This window comes from Patiria miniata, unplaced genomic scaffold (genome assembly GCF_015706575.1).
Source record: "Patiria miniata isolate m_02_andy unplaced genomic scaffold, ASM1570657v1 HiC_scaffold_6, whole genome shotgun sequence".
Classification (NCBI taxonomy): Eukaryota; Metazoa; Echinodermata; class Asteroidea; order Valvatida; family Asterinidae; genus Patiria; species Patiria miniata.
This window is the reverse complement of record NW_024037073.1, coordinates 19,515,016-19,536,846: the sequence shown is the minus strand read 5'-3', so window position 1 is coordinate 19,536,846 and position 21,831 is coordinate 19,515,016. Positions and strand designations below refer to the sequence as shown.

Sequence of the window (21,831 nt, the reverse complement as noted above, 5' to 3'; positions counted from 1 at the left end):
ACAGCCAAAACATTCAGATGCTGTCTAGGGCTTTACAAAATCTGATCCTCCACCACAGCAAACAATCTGGACGATTCACAATGCAGTGCGCCACCAAGAGTTCGCCATGGAGAGTCCATTTTTCTAGTTTACGGTTGACAAAACAGGGCCCATTTGAATGAGTGTCAGTAGACAACTTGAACTAATTTGTTATATGGATTGGGGCATAGCATTCTGCTGCCTCACAAAAAAACACCACATTGATAAAAAGAAAAAAGGGGAAAATAGATACTCGAAGCACACCTTTACGAAACTACTGACTGGACAAACGAACAATTTCAAATGTCCCGCGCTGTGAATTTGTCGACAATCTCCCACAATGCACTGGGAAAAATGAGCTCTTCGTGGCAAACTCTTGGTGGCGCACTGCATTGTGAATCGCCCGAATTACATGTATACAGGGTGGTCCCAAAAAATGGAACGGCATACTTCCACTACCTTGAGACTCAAACCACCTGTATCAATTGATGGAAAATCCTTTGAGAAAAATTACAATACCAAAATTTCCGATTCAGTCCAGTAGTTTTTGCTGCAGAGCCTATTTTGTGAAGGATACTTCTTTCATGTGGGTATTATTAGATAACAATCCCTCTGTCAATTACAATGTACATGCAAGTCAAATTCCCGGGTGGGGTTTAGTAATTCATCAGGACAAAAATGACCCTACCTTGCTTCACAAAATAGGATCTTGGTTTCATTTGTCTTCTATAAAGATTCTACATGCGTTGGTATATGTGGTTTGGGAGTATGAGGTTCTTGGTTTTATGTTTGACCACCCTGTATATGGACTCTGGGCTCAAGTACCCCCAACAGAGGGACATTCGAAAACATTGACGACAACGTCAAAACGCTCGCGCGAAGACATTCTAAGGTGGTGCACATTTAAAATAAATGTAGTCATGCGCACTTTACGTAATACACACGCGAAGCTTACGGGATGTGTTGTCCCCACTGGGGATCTCAAAAGTGATCACAAAGAGCCATTTATTGCTCACACACACAGCCCATATCACATAAACATGTTCATGTACAGTATGTACATGTACAGTATAATATAGAAGAAGAAAATACATTCATACAGCACATGAAGCACCAACAAAAAGTATACTAAGTATTCTTACAATATAAGCACTTAAAGCAGCAGAAAAAAACAACTATATACCGATATTTAATATGAAATAAATATTTCAATATATATTTCTACTTGACGAAACCTTTGCACTACCCCACCACCATTACCATTTCTAATGAAATATTTTTTGTTTGCCTTGTTAGTATTTCATACTTTCCCTTAGAAATTTTAAGGAATACAAGCTATATCAAACTTTAAGTGAGTACTTTAAGGAAACAAATAGGAACATAAACATGTAATTATATTACTTGAATAAGTACTTGAATAAGTACTTGAATAAAGTACTCAGAGAACAGACTTTCAAACCTTAAATTTTTTTTTATATATTCCAATCCTCAAAATCTTTCAAACTCCACCAGATTTTGTAGGATGTTGCACCATGCAGGTTTTAGGAAGGAAAAGCCTGTTTAACCCTAACTCCCTAGCATGATTTACTAGGAACCATACCCATCCTGGCAAATTCCAACACCATATGGGAAACTGCACACACATATTTCTGACTTTGTTTCTGGAGGTGTGCCAACCCAATGTAAAAGACTGTCAGTTTAGGGGCACTGTACCCATCCTGACAGATTCCAACAAAACATGCTATTGGGGTTGGAAGGGTTGAGTTCTGTTTAATGAATGGAAATACATATGTGCTTAGCTGATATTAAACAAGTACAGTCGAGTCTCGTTATAACAAACTAGTTCGGACCTAGCCAAATTGTTTGTTATATCAGAATTTTGTATTAAGAGGAACATCAGTCCCATTCATTGTGCACATAAATGCACAGTCGGGACCAAGGCTTTATCTTTGTTATAACCAGAATTTTGTATTAACAGAGTTTGTACTAACGAGAGTCGACTGTACATTTAAAACCCGCTAGGGTCCTGGACGCGCATAATGGCCCGAGCCGAAGGCCAAGCACATATTTATTCCGGTAATATTTGTGTCGGTTACTTTGTTACTTGTTAAATTTGAGTCATCAAAATATCTCGGTGAAATTTGAGGCTTTCTTTTACAAGACACAAGATCAAGGTTTAAGAAAAAAGAAGCCAAAACTTATTGGCTAACAAAGTAACAATCCCCCACCTCTTTGTTAATTACTAACACGATAGAGAGAACAATCCAAATTTTGTCAATCACTCAAATCTTGATTCACTACTCATGGCCATTGGCTTTTTAAGCATTAACTGGAACGCTTCATGCCCCCCCCCCCCTTTCCGAGAATCTCAGACTTCAAGTTAGTCACCCCATGCAGCCAACCCACTTTCGAAAATCCTGGAGCAGATACTCAGTGTTCTCCAACTTTGAAAATTAAAGGTTGGTGCGCCGTCAAAAAGCGGAGGGGGGGGGCACTATAATTATGTTAGGGGCCTTATTTGCAGATGAACATGCAATTTATGCACGGATAACAGCTTTTAGGCCGTTTCTAACACAGTAACTATTAAGTAGAATATTGGCTCAGCATCATCTCTTTTTAACTCATCAGTGACCAGGGACTCTCGAGGCAGTTTGGCCTTGAGACTTTTGATCCGATGGATTGCTACAATGGGCAGGCTTCTCAGTTTGACGAGTGTTGCATGTTACTGCTTTTGGCAGAGTTTCTGGCCAAATATACCCTGGCGGCCTAAGGGTAGTCCCACTTGTTTGTCTTTTTTTATTATTTTTTTCCTTTTTTTTAAGCATGGCGGACAACTTTTTAAGCTTGGCGGCAACTTTTGAAGCTTGGCGGGTGCCTCAGGGTGCCCCAGAAAGCTTGGCGGGGCACCATGCAGGTTATATTTACAGGTTGGAGAACACTGAATACTGCATTTACATGTACATTAAGTTTACCATCTACCATTTGATGAACTAATAATACATTTGTAAATCAGTGGTTCAAGTAATCACACAGAAAACTTTTTTTAGGAAGTTCTGTTCGTCAATCGTCTGGTTCCGCCCATCAGCGGCGCGTTTTCTTCGGCGGAGTCGTTGGGGGCCTGATCAGGGTGATTGTTGCTCAGAAAGGTGCGGTCGTAGGCGTTGTTGTCCAATTCAAACTGGGAGGGGGTGTTTGGCGTACAGCCCCTGGGGCCCCAGTAGATCAGAGCATTCAGGAAGGCTTGTAAGGGATTCATAATTGCCTGCCATTTATTGGGGAAAAAGAAAAAATGATGTCATTTAGGGCTATGATTATGTTTCATTTTGTAAAGTTTAAAACTTGCATTTGAGTCACTATAACATCGATTCCCAGTCTTGAGTCACCCATTCTGAGTCCTGCAGGTCCAGTCTGAGTCACAAAGGTCGAGATAAAGTCTGAGTCACGAGTCACCTTTAAGTACTGTATATTGGTAGGTTCTGCCTGGCAAGGCACCAGCGATCATCTGGTACCAAACACTATCAAGCTTGCATTTACGCAAGTATCAAGTGTGGATGCTGGGGTACATTTCAAAACAGGGAAGTTATAAGGCGATTCAGACAGCAAATAACTCTTCTTTGTAAATTGAAATACATGTACGTTAAAATGAGGATCACTCCAGTGAAAACTCTGAGTGAAACCACGACCTAAATGATGGAATGAAGTGTCTTGTCCCTACAAGTACTTGCGGCCAGATCAAATGGATTTCAAGTTGGATGGAGTACCGTTGCGCGGGCCGCCATGTCCCCCAAGTTCGTAATTATAGCCAGATCAACATAAACGAGTATTTTTCAAACTTTTATCAGTAGGCAACATAAAGTCGTACTCCTGTGATGTGTCCATTGTTGCCATGATTTTGATTTCATCAGTGTTCTTCGTTTTTTTTTTTTTGTCGGCACAACTGAAGTAAAATGTGCATAATTATAGTGATATTCTTTAATGCTCTGCAATTGTTTGATGTAATAACTTCCAAAAAGAAATACCTCAAAACAAAGATAAAGGCACAAATAAAGGCGAACCTTAAAGATATAGTCCATCATTTGTAATTTGTGCATTTTATTCGTTTGAAGCAACGAAAGTGCTCAAAATCTAAACAAGGGTGCTGAACGACTAACCTGATGAAGTTTCAGCTCAGCTTCAGCTGTATATTCCGAGAAAAACAGCATTCTAGGATCTCAATTTCAAATCAAATGTTGCTAAATCATGTTTTGAATTGGGCCTGAATTCAGCGTCCGAGACGCGTTCTCTCTGCATGAGCCGATTGCAGCTACGCGATGTCGCGCACCGATCCGACGAATTATAGCAACCGCGCGTGCGTGTGCATCGTGCCAATGCTTGAGCGCGCTTCGCCGAATAACAAAACGAACTACTAATTTAAGTTTCCTACGGTGCGTCTTAAGAAGCACCGTTGGAAAGGCCTTCTTTCGTTGATTACTTCAAAATGACAGCTTGCCAGAAAGAATAATTTCACAGGGAGTTAATAGTCCCCTTACTATCTTTCAACCAAGTATGTTTTTCAACAATAATTACGCCAGTTACTTTTCGGATAGCTGCTTATGATGGACTATAGCTTTAATGTGCTTCTCATACCAATGGCGGCATGTTTCAATGCATTGATTTCCAAAATCAGTATTTTGGAAACAAGCCAGCTGCACACGCTGTGTATGTACAGTACTTTTAACCCTAACCCCTTGGGTGTATTTACTAGAAAGTATCCCGAATCTTCCAAAATCCATCAATTTCGCCAAGCAAACAAATTGCTGGTGGCCAGTGAGTCCACCAGAATCCACCAGTTAGCCGGGAGTACATCTGTTGAGATCCTGAATCCATCAAAATCCCCCAACTGATCCATATGGAGGTATCCTAAATCCATCAAAATCCTGCAGTACCGCTAGGCTTCATGTCCTGAATCCATCAAAATCCCCCAACTTTTTCAATGTGGAGGTATCCTGAATCCGCCAAAATCCCCCAAACAGGGGTGTGGATTTTGATGGATTCAGGTACGTTAGGGTTAATAGATTGGTTTCTTCTGCATCGCACTGACTACATCGCTTGCTCGGGAAAGGATCGGTTTCAAAATAAATTATGTTGTTGAAAAAAGAAGTGAAATGTGGTAATTTTGGTCGTGTCGTGAGTCCAAGTCCAAGTCATTTGTCATCATGAGTCATCAGTCCGAGTCCGAGTCACTGAAAATGGGACTGGAGTTGGACTCGAGTCCCAACAATGACTCATGAGTCACACAAGTCTGTTGAAAATACAATGCCTCACAGATTTCGCCTGTGAAATGCAACTTTCCAACTTAATGGTTGATTTCCTACATTTTCCTGCAGTAAATCATGGTTTTTCATTGTTTATATGCAGTTTTTTATTTGTCATGTACAAACGTTTTGTAGGAAACATTCATGTTAAGTGGGCCGTTAAAAACAAATAGGAAATAGAAAAGAATAGTAAAACTGCCGTGTCCTTGCCAAATGCTAAAATGAACTGATTGGCAACATCAGCAAGCAGATATAGGTATCCCACAAAGTTCAGATAGTCTCGGGAATGATTTATATGCTTGCTGGGTAGGGGTAATAATTAATGTACTCACCATAGCAACCCAGATGACTGCAGTGAAGGTTGAATATGTATGCCAATTGGTTTGACCGATTGCCAGGCTATGTAGAAGAATGCAACCGTTGATGACATTTGGTAACCAGCTGAAAATGAAAAACCACCAAAAAAATTAACAACGGCGTAAATCCATGGAGTTTATTAGCAAATTTTTCCTGCTGAGCAAAGATCAGCTGAGACCACTTCTCAAAAGAGATTATTCTACATGGCGTTACACCATGCAAATTTTCAAATCTAATGTAGGTAATGGATGTGGAAATCCTGAGCCGAAGGCGAGGACAGTTAAATGTCAGCGACCATGCCCCTAGTCGGTTTTAAACATACTTGTTTAATACAGGGGAGTCAGGTTGGCGTAGCGGTACTTTCCTCGCCTTCCACTGCTGTGACCCGGGTTCAAATCCCGCCTGGGCCAATATGTGGTTTGAGTTTTCAGTCCCTGCCTGATTCCGTGGGTTTCCCCAGAATATTCTTCTTCTGGGCTTTCCCTCCCACCTCTAAAACTGTGACTCTTCTCGTTGTCTTCTCTCCACAGGTTGCTTTTGAGGAATCCTTGGTTTCATTACCAGAAATGATTAATAATAATAATACCGGCCAAGCATATATTCCCATTCATAAATACCTTTCGGTCAAAAAGTCAAAGCAGGTCAAAATTATAAATTTTGAACGATTTTTGTTAAACAATTTTACTTCATACTTTGTGAAACACCCCTCTAGCTAAGTTTATGGTGTAAGCCTGGCATGCGCACCAGCAGTACCCAGAAAACTCCTGATATGGCTTATACTGCGTAATGGGGCGCAGAATGCAGCGGTGCCGATGCAGTGTGAATTTAGGACTCTATGGAATGCGCACTCATTGGTGTTTAAACCCAGTCGGTGTTTTATCAACCGTTTATAACCACCTACGTGACTGGCTCTCCACCAATAGAAATGGGTAAACTGTCAACTGTGAATTGATATTTATGGACATCTGTCACTCTTGTTTTGTATGTTTGTTTGTTCGTTTGTTTGTTTGACATCACAAGTGACATGGTCTTTATTAAGCAAAGGTTAAAGACCAACAGCGTACATTTTTTATTTTATTACCTTTTTTTAAAATGTGTCATTTCATCGATCTAATTCAAACCTACCACAGGGTGAAGACGAGGACAAAGCGAAAGAATTTCCGCTGAACCTGGCTCTGGATCGCACGTTCCCTGTCCGTGAACATGTTACCTCGCATCAGCAAAGGACCGACTAAAAACAAGAACGATGGAAACATGAAAAGTACTTATTTTAATGCTTTGCCAAAGCTTCCAACTTGTGACGAAGAGAAAGTTGAGAGACATCATTTTGGGATAGCTATTAATTATTAATTTCATAATTACGATCTTTACTTCCATGATTTGTAGTCCATTAGGCCAAAAAAAGGTCTCCCGTTTCTGGTATGAAGATTGCCCCTAAAGTGGTGCAGTGACGCAGGGCCCCCCCCCCCAACTTTTTTTTTTCATGTTGTTGCAGATGATGCTTTGAGCCCATTAAAAATCTAAAAAAATATCCTTCCGAGTGGAGCTTGAGGTGATTGAGAATTCTGCACCTACTTATGATCTCGACTGATACGAATATTCTTAAGGAAATTGGGATTGACAGGACAAAAATCAGAGAAAACGGTAACGTTAGATCGTACAGCAACATCGACATCGTGCATGTGCTGCCAGGCTGGTCATTAGTCTCAATAGTCTGCTTCCTTACATATTGTGCTAATTAAAAAGCGTTTACACGTTCCAGATACACGACCATTGCTCCCTCAGTATGGCTTCCAGACGTACAATTACAATATTGCAACACCCTCTGCAAATGGTGCCAGACTAAATTTAGTGCAAAACATATGGGAGCCCAGAGAGGCCAAATAAAGCTTATACTTGATCGTAACCCCATCTAAAAAAACACATTCAAATTGTGCAGCAGCAGGAATCCAATCAACCCAGTGAGTTTGGCAGTTTTGAGACATCATCCTACATTGAGACATCATCTTACATTGCATTTCTGCGCAGACCTGCACCCGATTTCATCAAACTCTTCGTAACTTACGATGCATCGCAGCGCTGCGACGCATCGTATCCCTACGACGCGTCGCAGCTGCGACGCATCCTGCGATCCATTTCACGAAACACGTCGTAAGTGCGACGCGTCGTATGTGTATTTATAGCACAACTCGGTGACTGTTTTATGTATTTAGTCAGCGTACAGTAAATAGTTGTCTGATATTCAACAATGAGTCGTCGGATCTCAGCTCGAAATTTGTTAAAACGTAAAACAAAATGGCGGTCGTGCGATGCAATTTTGAAGGAAAACAAGCTCTCAGTGTACTGTGTAGCTACTTTGAAATTTCAACTCTAATATTCCGGTCTAATTCATAATTATTCAATGAATTTTCCATTTACAACTTTACACACATTGCCTCGGTGTTATAATCTCGTTAATGTAATTTTTTTTGCATAAAACTGGCTTAGAAATGACTCTTCTTATTTTGCGATGGCCACTAGACACGTCTTAACTTGCGACGTGTTTTAAGCCGTTGTCAAGGAACTTACGACGCGTTCAACACATTGCAACTTTTGTGAAATGGAAGATACGACGCGTCGCGAGTTGCGACGTGTTACAAGTTGTAACTCGAGTTGCGACGCGTCGCAGCGCTTCGTGAAATCGGGTGCAGAAACCAGAGCCTTTTTTTGGCCTTAGCCAATATATCTAATAATTACCTTTCTTAGCAGAGAACAGGTACATGACAGGGTTGAAGACCAGCACAATCAGCATGGGTATGTAGGACATCAGGTAATGTGGCAACAGGCTCTGCCAGCTCTTAAAGGCTGGGTCACACTGGAAGCTACAAACAAACAAAATACAGAAAATCAAAAAGTGCTTGGACGGAGTTACCAATCACAGTCAGTTTCAAGCTATCACACGCAGGATGATGCAAATTCAGTCTTAAATTTGTTTGGATTAATGCAGTAAAAGACAGTGTTGTACAAAATGTAGTCAAGTCTATTACAAGTCAATAGCAAGTTTTGCCCTTCACTGACGTACATGTGTATTAAACACTGCAAACTCAGTGTGTTACTCGGGAGGGAGTCGAACCCACAATCGCCTGCGCTTAAGTGCAGACATCTTACCACTTGACCACTGAGCGTGCGGGATCAGTTGGCTGATTCAAATCTGATGTTCACTACATGGGATTCCGCGATCATTCAAATAATTTCTTCAGTTTGTTGACTTGCTTCAATCTCACTCACTGGATGTCAGCCATCTTCCAAATTTGGTAGCCAGTAGTACATATATAGTTACTGATGTCGACCCGCGAGCTGGATATAGACCTTTTGGGGACAAACACTGGGGGCGCACTGTATTGTAAATCGCTTCTATTATGATTCACATGTCATGTGTCCTCTGGCAAGCACCTTTTTTTCTGATTGCTTCACATGGCATAACAATTCACCTTTCTGGGATACTGAATTGTTAAAAACTGTTGAATAACTTGCAGAAAGTGATTTAACAATACAAAAAGCATTTGCTCACTCATTTGGGGATGACTGGTACATAGCAATCAGTCCAGCGGACACCATGATGGCTGGGACGAGCCAGGCCAACACCAGGTAGACACGAAACATTTTCCTGAATGATAGTTAAAAATTAAGAAAAAATAATATTTTATACTTATTAATTACTGAACAGGACAAGTAATCTTGCTGTGTAATGTTTTGTAAACATTTGAAAATTCCTTATGTTGAACTACTGTTCGAGAAATGGTTACTCACATTTTCAACTCCTGGGTTTTCCTAAAACAGAAAGAGCGTGCAGTCCAGTGTGTGTTCTGAATATGCTATTATACTGAAGTATAAATGTGAGGGGTTCTGGCGGCATATGACGGAACTGGGTATACATGTAGTAGGCGGTAGCCGAGAAAAATGGCAAGAAAGCGAATGGGGTTATTTTTTTCTGAATTTACGATTTATTGATATTTGTAATCACGTTGCAGAAAATTGCAGTCAGGCAAGATGGCGTCAGTCCATCATCCCCAACTGTACTTCCTTTGCCGGTGAAGGGGTGCTTATGAACCGAGCGGATAGTGGTGTTCCACTGTATATCAACTCAAGCATTCCAACAGTGTCTGGCTATCCTCATATGAAATGGTCATCTTGAATTGGATTAACCCTAACCGCCCTGAATCCTCCAAAATCCTTTTTGCAAATTGGAGGAATTTGCAGGATTGCGGTTACATGGCAAAAGTGGGTTGCTGATTTCGGAGTACGCACTGCGTCAAGGTCTTGGGCCGGACCTTGTGTTGTTTATGCTCAGCCATGCATAAATTTAGTCCTTGATTATACTTGACATCCTCCGCACTGCTCCAGGATGTCACTGCCTCTGCCTCAGCCTTTTGACAGTCATAGCCGGAGGATTTTGCAGGATTCAGGCAGTGGTCACCCCTCCATGGACCATAATCAAGAAATAACGGAGGAATTTGCAGGATTGAGGCTATATGCTATTTTTCCATGAGGTCAATTGGAGGATTTTGCAGGATTGAGGCTACATCCTAGCAAAAAGGCCTAGAGAGTTAGGGTTAATAATTGAATTTCTTGCTGTCAGACCCTTACCTGTTGTTTCCTCTCAGCATCAGGTGAACGTCAAGTGCGTAGAAGAAAGTCCAAAAGTATGTGGCTACGTAAAAGTACTGTATCCATGCCTTTAAAACAAGAAGAAATAGAAATTGTTGCAAAAAAGAGTATGGCACAGTCACTTTTCCCAAGGTGAAGGGGGGGGGGTTGGATTTACCAGAGAAAAATGACAATTTTCTTACCACGGAATCTAAAAGGCTGGATTTTTTTGGGGGGGGAGGGGGCTGGCTACCATGCAATAGTCGGTGGGCGCTGCTTCTGATGGAGCATGTGTATGTTCACAGCTGTTTTTATCGTTGACTTTATATGTACAAACTTTTCACCCAAGCGGCTTCATGGGCACAACGCCTACTTTGAGCACTATCAACTCGAGAGCAACACATACATTAACGCTTTGCACTTTCTTATTTTCTGTTCTTCCTTTCTTTTCATGTTTGAATTTTGCCTCTGAACCTCCTAATTTTTTAGATGGTCATCAGATGATCAGAGTGTTTTTTTCATCCTGGCAATCATTGATATCTCGTTCTCTTATTGTTGGAATAGCATATTGGTAAAGAATCATTTTGGTAATATATTCAAGCAAATTTTTTCTTTATAGTATGGGATAAATTCTTTAATTTTTTTTAATGAGTTTTTCTTACTGTAGTCACAATACAAATCCATCGCAGCGAGGCACTTTCACTGATATCAACTGTAATGGATCCCACATCGGCTAAACCACAGATGGCTATGATTAACACACCTAAGAGAAGATTTTAAAAGAAAAAAAAAAGATTCTTAAAGACTTTTAGATGTGTTATTTGATATGATTGTGATTTATGAGGTTCACTGATAAGGGTGTGGGTATACTGCACTGTGTGCTTTGCATTGACCCTAACCCCCTGGTAGTTTCTCAGGACTACCCTGCTAAATCAAACAGAGTCCAACGGTAGTCTCCTGCTCAATCCACTGTGCCTCATTGCATGTCTGCTGAATCCAACGGAGTCCAACTTGGTGTTACAATGTGATTCAGTTGCCTGCTGAATCTAACACATTGCAATCAGAAATGTACACCAGGGGTTTATAGCTCAATCCAACAGGCTCAATCGGGTACATGATGTAGTTGAATCCTGTTGGACTCAGTAGGGTATTAAGGGGTAATAATTAATTAATATTTGATTACTTGCGAGAGACGTCTTTGCAAGTACAGTGTACATGTACTTGAGTTAAAAAAAGTCACTACTTGCCCAGCACAACTCTGTAAGTGGTTAAGCTTTGGCCTCAACCAAGTGTTTTTTTAGTACTGTTGGTCAGTGAATTTGAAAATTTGGGGCAATTAGTTCTTTTTTAAAAAGTTTTCCGTCACATGTCAGTTCGTCGGTCGCACCACGAACCGGCGTATCTCGATTTTTCGCCAAATTGAGTTTTTGTCATTAACGTTATTATTTCATCAAAGTGCTCATTCTCAGAAAGTTTTATTCCGATCGGAGTTCTAATTAACTAAGAACGCTAATTAGATTGTGCGGCGTATCTCTAAAAAATGAAAAATGCTGCACCACGAAGTGGCGTATCCCGATACGCCGCTTTACACGCTAATTCCCATAGTGCTATGACGTCACAAAGCAGCGTCGACATGAAAATTGGAATTAAGCGTTTCACGAACCGACGTATCTCCGTATCTGGCACACGGCCACTATTACGCGCGTTGTATAACATAGGAAAAACATGATAAAAATCTGTTTCACGAAGTGACGAATAACTTTGGAGCAGAATTTCTCAAAAACTGAGCAACTCAGATGCACACGGATTGCATACAATAAAGTTCAATCTATAATTTACCAGCAAAAACGAAACAGCTTGAATTCTTACACAGAGAGTATATGGAATGAACCTACAAAATAATGACCAACTTTAAATCGGTTTTTCTCGACACTCAAAAAAATGCGATACGTCGGTTCGTGGTGCAACCGACGAGTTATTCCACCGGTACTTCATAACCAATAGGGCCTACTCCCCTGCCTTTACACTAGTCTATGTAATAGACCACGGCGAAGCCATTTAAGTAAATTCGCTGATTAATTATGCAAGACAACCGCCTCTTGACCTCTAGACTTTGATCAATCAGCAGGCGCCTTCTATATCAGGTTTTCGGTCATTCACCCGTTGTCGCGTCATAGACATGGATAAAATAACTTAGATACAGTAACAAAGGCTGTGATCACGCGCTCTGTATTATGTTACGCGATAAGTGCCCGGCCGTTTTGTTGTATTCCAAAACATTGCAATTGAATTTACTAATCAAAGGTTTAGTCCTGATTTGGGAATGAAGTGACTTAGTAAAGTCAACTCCAATTGGCTGAGGCACAGGATCGCATAAATCTGCATGCTTAGATATATCAGAAGCTATACGGAGACTGGTTTCCGTGGATAACAGGCGACACTCCAACAACTTTTACATGTGCATACAAACCAATCTGGGGCAATTTTATTGAGAAAAATGTCCACATTCCCAGGCTGTAAGCCATTGACCAATGCACTCACCGAGACATGCCAGCACGTCAGCCACAGACAACCAGGTCAGGATCTTTTTCTGTCTCTCCACGGCACGGAAGGACCGCCGCTGCCTTTGCACGTAGAGGTACGACTTCTTAGGGAGGAGGATGTAGACTGCGCCCAGGATGCTCAGACAGGAGGACAGGATGGCACAGATGTTGAAGGTGAGGAGGAACGTCACCTTCTCGTCGTCTTGGTGCACGGCCTTTCCCGTTCTGGGTGAAACCGTGGCAGGGACACTCAGGTTGCGGACCAGGCAGCACACCAGGTCAAGGGTCGGGGTCGCCATGATGATTAAGAGCAAAAAGAGCAAATGCAGCGTGCCAAGTTTTGGTGCAGCCTTGTGGTGTAAGGGTTACTGTTTTGCGGGTACACGCTTTTAGACATTCATGGCTGACAAATAACTTGCCCCGAACTGTTCCGAGGATTTCATGATAGGCCTATGCCTTGCAGATCCAAAACTTGACAGTCTACATGTAGATCTTTGTCGTGTCGTGAAACTGCCAACAGAAGAACTGAATCTAGCAATATGCAAACCCTTTCATTTGTACATGGGACTGCCTTGCAATTCCAAAGTGACGTGTGCAATATTTATATCACACAACCCTGACAATGCGGAAATGCAATATAATTATGCCGAGGAGGAAACTGGTCAGAACCTATAATCACATTGCAACTTGGCAACCGTACTTCATCAGACTTTACTTCCTGGATTGCTGAATTTGAGCAATTACCTTGCCCGCTGTCAACAAGATCATTTCACTTTCACTTCCTGGTTACGAAAAACTGCCCAACAAAACTCAGAAGTCCGTCCGAGGCTTTCAGTATGCTTGAAAAATTGGAAGAAACTCAAATTCATTTCAAAGTTTATTTTAAGCGGTGATTTTCCAAACCTGGAAAAACCCAAACCTTTCACTTCCTGGTTACGAAAAACTTCCCAACAAAACTCAGAAGTCAGTCCGAGGCTTTCAGTATGCTTGAAAAATTGGAAGAAAGTGGTGATTTTCCAAACCAGGAAAAAACCCAAACCTTTCACCTCCTGGTTACGAAAAATTTCCCAAACACAGCGGTTTTCTGGTTTATGGACTTGTTCCCAACTCAGATTAGTCAGTTTGCGGCTGGCAGTATGCTTGAAAAATTGGAAGAACCCAAATCCATTTCACCGTTTATTTTTAGCAGTGATTTTCCAAGCCCGTAAATTCGTAGAAAGCCTTTATCATTCTCCCATTGTTATCACAGCCGCCGGGTTATCAACTTCAAGCATGTGACTCTGTTTTCAGAACATGCAGTAAAGAACACTATCTGAAAAACAAGGTCAACAAAACATATTATTAGAGTTACTTTAATTTCTTTGAAGTAGTTCCAAAGTTCAGTTCTATTTTTTTTTTGGTCATATAATATTTTGAAAACAAATACTCAAAACAGTTTGTATTGACATCATGATCATGGTAGAATTTAACACAGAACCATAAAAATAAAACATTAAAACACAGAAGAAAACATTAAAACTTTTTTTTAGAGAAATCTTTGAGCCTGCTATGATAAACAGGGGCAAACTTCTTGATATTTGCTGGGTAAAATAAGGTTTATTACAGCAAAAAGGTCCAACATGCAACAGCGAGTCAGGTTGGCATAGCGGTACTTTCCTCGCCTTCCACAGCTGTGACCCAGGTTCGAATCCTGCCTGGGCCAATATGTGGCTTGGGTTTTCAGTCCCTAACTGACTCTGAACAGGTCCTTGACATTTGTAGACAAATATTTTGTTTACTCAAGTACTGATAACATTATAACCAAATGGACAAATCAACATCTATAGGCAGTGTTCAAATCTGATATTGGTATCTTTATTGCCACTATAAAAGGGACTTCATTTGTCAACTATATATAAGATCCTGAAGCATGCCTGTCTGCCAGATTTGATTTACGATGGTCAAAAATGCGGTCAAGTTTTTTGTAACCTGTCAAGGACACCTTAGACTCTCTGACACAGCATCACCATTATGACTTATGGTAATCCTTATCTTTAGGACACCTCTATTTTTTATGAGTTCTGTTCAAAACTGACTTTTGCAGATGACTGTCCAGTACCAAAGTGATTTTGCAGGCTAAAGCAGTCTTTTTTCTTCATAAACTCAAGTTTGAAAGCACTTTTAAAGAAAATGTGACTTTCCTACTTTTTTTGGCAGTCAGACGTGCATGTTGTAGTTCTCACAACACGAGTGAAAGCCCAACATAATGATAGCTCGATGCTGATTGGCTGCTAAAAAAAATAAATAAGATGTTTACTTTTTATCAGCCAATCAGCAACGAGCTTTCATTGCATCAAGCTTTTCACGTTTGCCATCTTGGTTTTTGAGTCTGTTTTCTGGTTCTCACCGTCGTCTTTTGCCCCTTGATTTCCCTCATAAATCAAAGCCCTGCCCTCTTTCCACAAAAGTAAAACTGCTGATATTCAAGAAGGTGTCACTGCCAATTGTTCAGATGTGTCAAGAAATATCAGAATGTCAATTTTGAGTGTCATTTAGTCAACTGTTTTGGTGTGTCTTTCCCTATAGGAACAGGGTCCTAAAAGTAAGGATTACCTGACTTATGATGCTTAATCCCTCCAAAATAGCTTATCAACAAGAAATTAAAACTTGTCTGTTTTATTTGATTATTGATTTCTTTTTTGGTGCAATATTAGGGCTGTCCATTTTCAAATAATTAATATTAGTTATTCGAAACTGCACTTGACCGAATATTCGAACATTCAAAACTTGCCGATCGAGTTTTACACAAGCCAGCTGCAGCTGCCTTCCTGGCTGGTCAAAAGTTGCATACAAAGCACGCTGGTTTAAATTTGCATGCTGCAATGGATATATAGAATGCTGGGGCTTAATTACTTCTGAAAATTAAACCAACAAAACACATCAACTCAATTCTAAAACTAATTTGGGGGATATGCCCCATCCCCAAAAGCACAGAGACCAGAAAGAATGTTGCAACCTGACGTCATTTTTTTCTTCATTATATCATCTAAATAAAGGTCATTGCAAAAACATTAAAAAAAGACATGAATCTCGGACGGAGAAACATTTCCAAGTTTGTTAGAAATACTTTAAAGATGGGAAAGAATGCTGCAACCTGACTCTGCTTTTTCCTTCATATAGCATCTTAATGAAGGTCAGTAATTGCAAAAATGAGGATAAGACATGAATCTGAGACTGAGAAACATTTCCAATTTGTTACTTGAACATTTGAACATTTTCTTGACTCTCCATTTTGTACACGAAGTAGGGTCAGGTTGCAATATTCTTTCCAAAAAATGCATTTGAATATCTCCTTAGACTATGTAGTACTGTACACAATCAAAGAAGTGGCATCAGGATGCAACGTTTTTTCTAGCCCCATAAATGTGGCCTATTTACTGGACTGCCTCCGTAAACATAGGCCACACGTCCACATGTACAAAAATCGTGTCGAATTTGCCAAATTTTGATTTTCACATTTAGGCTTAGTTTGTAGGATTTTTTTGCTTTAGAAGCATACTCACCCGCTTTATAGGCTAGTCAGAAAGTGCTGCCTTTTTCAGATGTCTAATTTTTGTGAAATTTCATGTTGAAATTTTGATACGCAAACGTGTAAAAATGAATCTGGAAATTTCACGAAAAATATACATCTGAAAAAGGCAGCACTTTCTGATTAGCCTATAAAGTGGGTGAGTATGCTTCTAAAGCAAAAAAATCCTACAAACTAAGCCTAAATGTGAAAATCAAAATTTGGCAAAGTCAACACGATTTTTGTACATGTGGACGTTTGGCCTATGTTTACGGAGGCAGTCCAGTAAATATGCCACATTTATGGGGCTACGTTTTTTCCTACTTCTCGAATTACATGTAGAAGGCTTGACAGAGAGTTTCCTTCTAATTCTAGATGTAGTTTTTTCCATTTTCTTTTCAAGATAACACAGGCCTACATACAAGTATTTTCAAAGACTAACCACCATTGAGGTATAATCTAACAAAGGTGGTAATCAGATCAGAATATCGTAGGCAAATAAAGGCTTGGGTCTGTGTCACTTTCAGTTTCAGTAGCCTATTTCACCACAAGTAAAACTTAAAAGTAAAACCACAATCATGACCTTTTTTCTTTTACAAAGTTAACACACACACAAATATCATTTATGATTTACCTTCACTCGAAGCTGTGTCCAGGGCCCTAGGAAAACACCAATGTTCGTCAAATGTCCCTATCTACTCAATCCATGATCCACCCAACAAGTTTTTCGAACATTTTACTTGACTTCGCTTTGTGTTTGATGAGTGTGAGTTTGTGGTGCATGCAGCTGGCTGATCAGCAGCACTGTGGTACTGTGATGTTACTTGTTATTGTTAGTATTTAGCTCACATGACAAGTACCGCGCCTGTACGTCTTGACACTTAATCGCTTGAGGGCGCCCTTCAGAAAGTTTATATTTCAGAATCAGTATTGGCTCGTCGTCCCTGTTATGTTTTAATCCGTCTTTTGTGAAGACAAACGGGGCAAAAAAACCTTGACCTTTTGGATGTACAAAAAAAATGGGACTTTCCATTTTGAATGCCGATGAACCAGGGAGGGCACTATTGCAGTGTTGTATACATTAGTCCACGGGTCAGGACCCCAAAATCCACCAATTGTTGTTTCACCCGAGCTGGCAAAATGTTTCCATTGCTGTAAACTAGTTTATATACCTTGATATGATAGCCTTGTCAATGTGATAGCTTATTATTGATTATCACACCTTGAATGTCCAGACCCCATCTTTTTAACGTTATCCATATGGGCATCAGGGGGCGGGGCCACAGCCACCCACCCCCACAATGCAACATTTTATAATTACTCCTGTACGAACATCTGAAGTTTGTATTTTGATATGATAGCCTTTTTCAACGTGGTAGCTTATTATTGAGTATCAACCCTAGAACGTCCAGACCATGTACCAAGATCCTATAGGCGCTACATGATCTTTGGTCCAGACCTTTTTTTCAACGTTAACCCTTTCGGCATCAGAGGGCGGGGCCACAACCCCCCTTCGCCCCACAATTACTGCTGGATCTAACAAAGATCTGCTTAATCATCCAGAATTAGCCTACACTAAACATAAAAAACAATTTACTCACATATAAATGTTATACGATTTTCTCTTTGAAAAGCAAAAAGAAATAAAACGTTAAAAAAATATTTTAAAAATTATAAAATTTTCTTTAAAAAAAAATGAGTAGGTTAATTTTCATTTTTTTTTTTAAATTGGCCGAGTGTCTAGCCTAGCTTCCATTGAGTTACATTACTTTGTAGTCGTACACGTCAGGGAATCTCAACGCTAGGAACATGACTGCCTATCCCCGCTAAAGTATTCAAGGGTTTGTTTAAAGTGATTGAAGCATGTTCAAAACAAAATCTGCTATATTTTTTAAATAGGATCACCGATTTTACAGAATTCTGCTAACAATCTGGTACAAATTTCCTTATGCTCTATAGATTTTCTGCTGGATTAGCTTTTTTTCAAGCAGTCTGTCAAGTCTAGCCGAAAATCGGTTAAAACGTTATTTGTGCGGTACAAAATAATGTACACCATTTTCGTCTGCTCATTTTTTTTTAACCAGACTCCCTCGTCCAATCAATTTGGCTAGACTGACATGAAGACGTCACCAACATACTTCTGACCAATGAGAAACAGGCCACGCGAGCACGCGTGCTACGTCACTTACGGATACTTTCTGGAACGCCCTCCCGTCTTATAATAATAGGGCATTTTTCCCCGAAACTGATGCTACTTTATCTGGAATGTGGAGAAATACACACTGAGTACTTTGGCCCAAGGCAGCGCAAAGACCAGTACGGAGCAACAGCCAGCGATATAAAACATGACACTTTTCACCTCCATATCATTACGCCACGGAAAATTACCGAGAACGGGGCCGGGTCAACGGACACTGTACTGTACTGGCGCAGGCAGCTCGCAATGTCTTCCCGCTATTTTTGGTCAGTCACCAAAAATTGCCTCAAATTTCACAAGCACAACTCGATACTTTAACCTCCGAGTCTGCCGTCCAGCTTCAAGCCTCCAACGCGGAAACTTGTACATCATACCCTGGAGTCTTCATAGGCGCAAAAAACATCATATTTGGACGCTTGGAATCTTGCAAATCGACCAGAAAACCGGCCTCATGTACGGGGTCACTGCAAAGCTTCGACGCAGACATGTTGTGTCGTCGTCACCCATATTGAAAGACTGACTTGAACATTGCTGTAGGCCTACATAACTTGTCATAACTTTTGTTTTATAGAACTGAACTGGACTTCGCAAAGCATTCCTTTGAATGCTCATTTTGTGCTGAACTGAACTGAATGGACACATGGAATTTTTTTGAACTCATAATTTTGTCGAATGATCTGAATGACGTTTTTGGAAAATACTGAAGTCAAGCTTTTGGAGTTCGTCGGGTAAGTCCAACTTTAATTAAGGAACTATCGAGGTCATGGAGGTGAGTGAAAAATTATCTTCTCCTTCCGTCACACAGAACCAAAAGACGAAAAAGCGTCCCAATATTCTACACTTTGAGCAATATGGTATATGCTATATCCGCCTGCATTGTAGACTTCATTTCGAAGAAAGATGCATGGAGTCAGAAAATATTCATTCTTTTCTTTGACTTTGATCCTTGAATCGCATTTCGGTAAAACAAAAATGTTACGTTATTTGCAATAAACATAATGTATTGCATTCTGTACATGAGGTTGTATTTTGCATTGTTGAATATTGTGCGATACAATTCTGCAATTCTCTTTAATTAGCTAAAGAAAATTGGAATAGCGACAAGCACGAAATAATCATGTGTGTTTGTTGACCACGAAATCGCGTCCATTTTAGCCTACATTGAATTAGTCTTCTTCATTGCTGAATAACCTATTGTACGTTGAAATTCCATTCCTGTAGGCGAAAGCCATTTTGGTTTAGAGTTATTAGCATGTGAATACATGCAATTTGTTTGTCAAAATCATACATGCACAAGCCTTTTGGTGCATTGCGCATTTCACGCATTGTGTCAAAAGCTAGCTCGTGGTGCGAGTCTGCACGTGAGCCGCTCGTGGCCGGCGCAGTGTGGGCGTGGTAATAGATTCCGGCGATTCTTATTGGTTGAAAAGTTGAAAGGCCGCGCGCGCGGTATGCATCCAGGTGCACCGTTTTTGCTACACTTTCAAAGACATTCCAGCAAGACAGGGGCTTATAGGGATTTACTCAAAAGTTGGAGTAAACATGTTTAGATTTTCGTTGGAGGGTTCCTTGGAATTTGGATTGCCTTTTTGTTATGATTGTATTAAAATTACAGGTTTAAAACTTACCAAAACAAATAGTTTCGAACTTTTATGTAATTATTCAAAGATGAAATGAAAAACCTGAACACCATAAAGGAGTCAACAACAGAGCCAACGGATTTTATCATAAACCTGAATTTATTTAATGTAATTTATTTTGAGTATTATAGGGCGGCATTCCAATGGACCAAAATCAATTTTTTTTTCGGACAATGTATCCACGGATCTCAAATTTGTATAAATTGCTCAAAATAATTAACTTTACACCATTAGCTTCAGGGTAACTTGTATATTATAATATACTACTATAAGTTCAAGATGACAACTGAAGAAAAATACTTAGAGCTGAATTATCATCATTATGATTGTATAAATAGAGATGTTATCTGGTTATAACAGATAGCCGACGGAATTATTTGAAACTCAAATGAATTGGAGAAGACCTGCTGTTGCGATCGAGACCAGCGAAATTCGACGTTTTGAAAAAGGCAAATAAGGTTAAGTTATTATTGTATTAAATGAATGCTTACGGTTCAGGTTAAGGCGTAGTATTAAGGCGGGGTATGTTGGGGTATAGGCACATGGCGCGCGTAGGCTAGGCAGCCGAGCACACCAGCAGCAGCGTAAGGGAGCTTGACCTGGCACAGCCATGGTGTAAAAATTAACTTACAAAAATATTTTAACAAAACAATTTAAAAATTACCTTTTCGGGGCACAGTAAAAATCGTCGGGCTAATCGTAGCTTGATCCTTAAAAAAAAATAACGGTAGTCAATTACAAATCTGCATCGAGGTAGTGCATTGTAATGGAAAAATACAATGTTATCAATATTAGAAAATTTCTCTTTAATATCAATTTTGGTTTTTGAAATAAGTAGACACACATTACTGAGCTCTAAGCTTACATGGGTTGACGAGCAACCGTCATTTTAAAAAATAGGAGGACATCGTTGGGGTAGATTTCGCGATGTTATAATTGTATTTATGATATCGTCTTCCCGAAGAGTGTTCTTGGTGATATCTTGTAGGTGAGATGCCGTCTTCCCGAGAAAAAAATACTTCCTGGGTTGATGATATCTTGTAAATAAGACATCGTCTTCCCGAGATAGTGTCATCACGGGTAGGTGATATCTTGTTTGTATAGGGTGAGATGTTGTCTTCTCGAGAAAAAAATCTCTGGTCGATGATATCTTGTAGGTGAAATATCCTCTTCCCAAGAAAGAAAACATTTCTCGGGTTGAAGATATCGTGTTGGTCAGATGTCATCTTCTCGAGAACAAAATGTATCTCCGGTGGATGATATCTTGTAGGTTAGATATCGTTTTTCCGAGATAATATTTCATCACGGATTGGTGATATCTTTTAGGTGAGATGTCGTCTTCTCGAGGAAATAAAATATTTCTCGGGTTGACTATATCTTTTGGGTGAGATGCTATCTTCTCGAGAAAATAGATATTTCTCGGGTTGATGGTATCTTGTACGATATCGTCTTCCTGAGAAAATTATTCACTGGTTGACGATATCTTCATTTTCATATTTTCCGATACCAAATCAGTTAATTATTTCATTAAAACGGATGATAAGTGTCTACCTTCCGTGATAAAAAAAGAAAGATTTTATCAACTCATAGCTACTACGGAGCTCTTTAA

At 40.0% G+C, this 21,831-nt stretch overlaps 1 protein-coding gene across 1 annotated transcript; it reads right to left on the bottom strand.

The window, feature by feature from the left end:
• Positions 1-965: 965 nt before the first annotated feature.
• Positions 966-17,229, bottom strand: LOC119743030 (G-protein coupled receptor 143-like). Its single transcript, XM_038219345.1, has 9 exons — positions 17,020-17,229; positions 12,837-14,150; positions 10,958-11,058; positions 10,296-10,384; positions 9,220-9,315; positions 8,406-8,530; positions 6,795-6,900; positions 5,645-5,753; positions 966-3,280 (listed from the first exon to the last, which is right to left on the bottom strand). Exons 2-9 carry the CDS (start codon positions 13,135-13,137, stop codon positions 3,062-3,064), a joined length of 1,146 nt encoding a protein of 381 aa, XP_038075273.1. The 5' UTR covers positions 13,138-14,150; positions 17,020-17,229; the 3' UTR covers positions 966-3,061.
• Positions 17,230-21,831: the final 4,602 nt, after the last annotated feature.

Excerpts from the sequence above, each read along its gene's own strand:
- LOC119743030 (XM_038219345.1), bottom strand. The coding sequence starts at position 13,137 with ATGGCGACCCCGACCCTTGACCTGGTGTGCTGCCTGGTCCGCAACCTG. Across the intron at positions 11,059-12,836 it reads TGACGTGCTGGCATGTCTCG|GTGTGTTAATCATAGCCATC; the intron begins GTGAGTGCATTG and ends ATCTTCTCTTAG. Across the intron at positions 5,754-6,794 it reads GTCCTCGTCTTCACCCTGTG|CTGGTTACCAAATGTCATCA; the intron begins GTAGGTTTGAAT and ends TTTCATTTTCAG.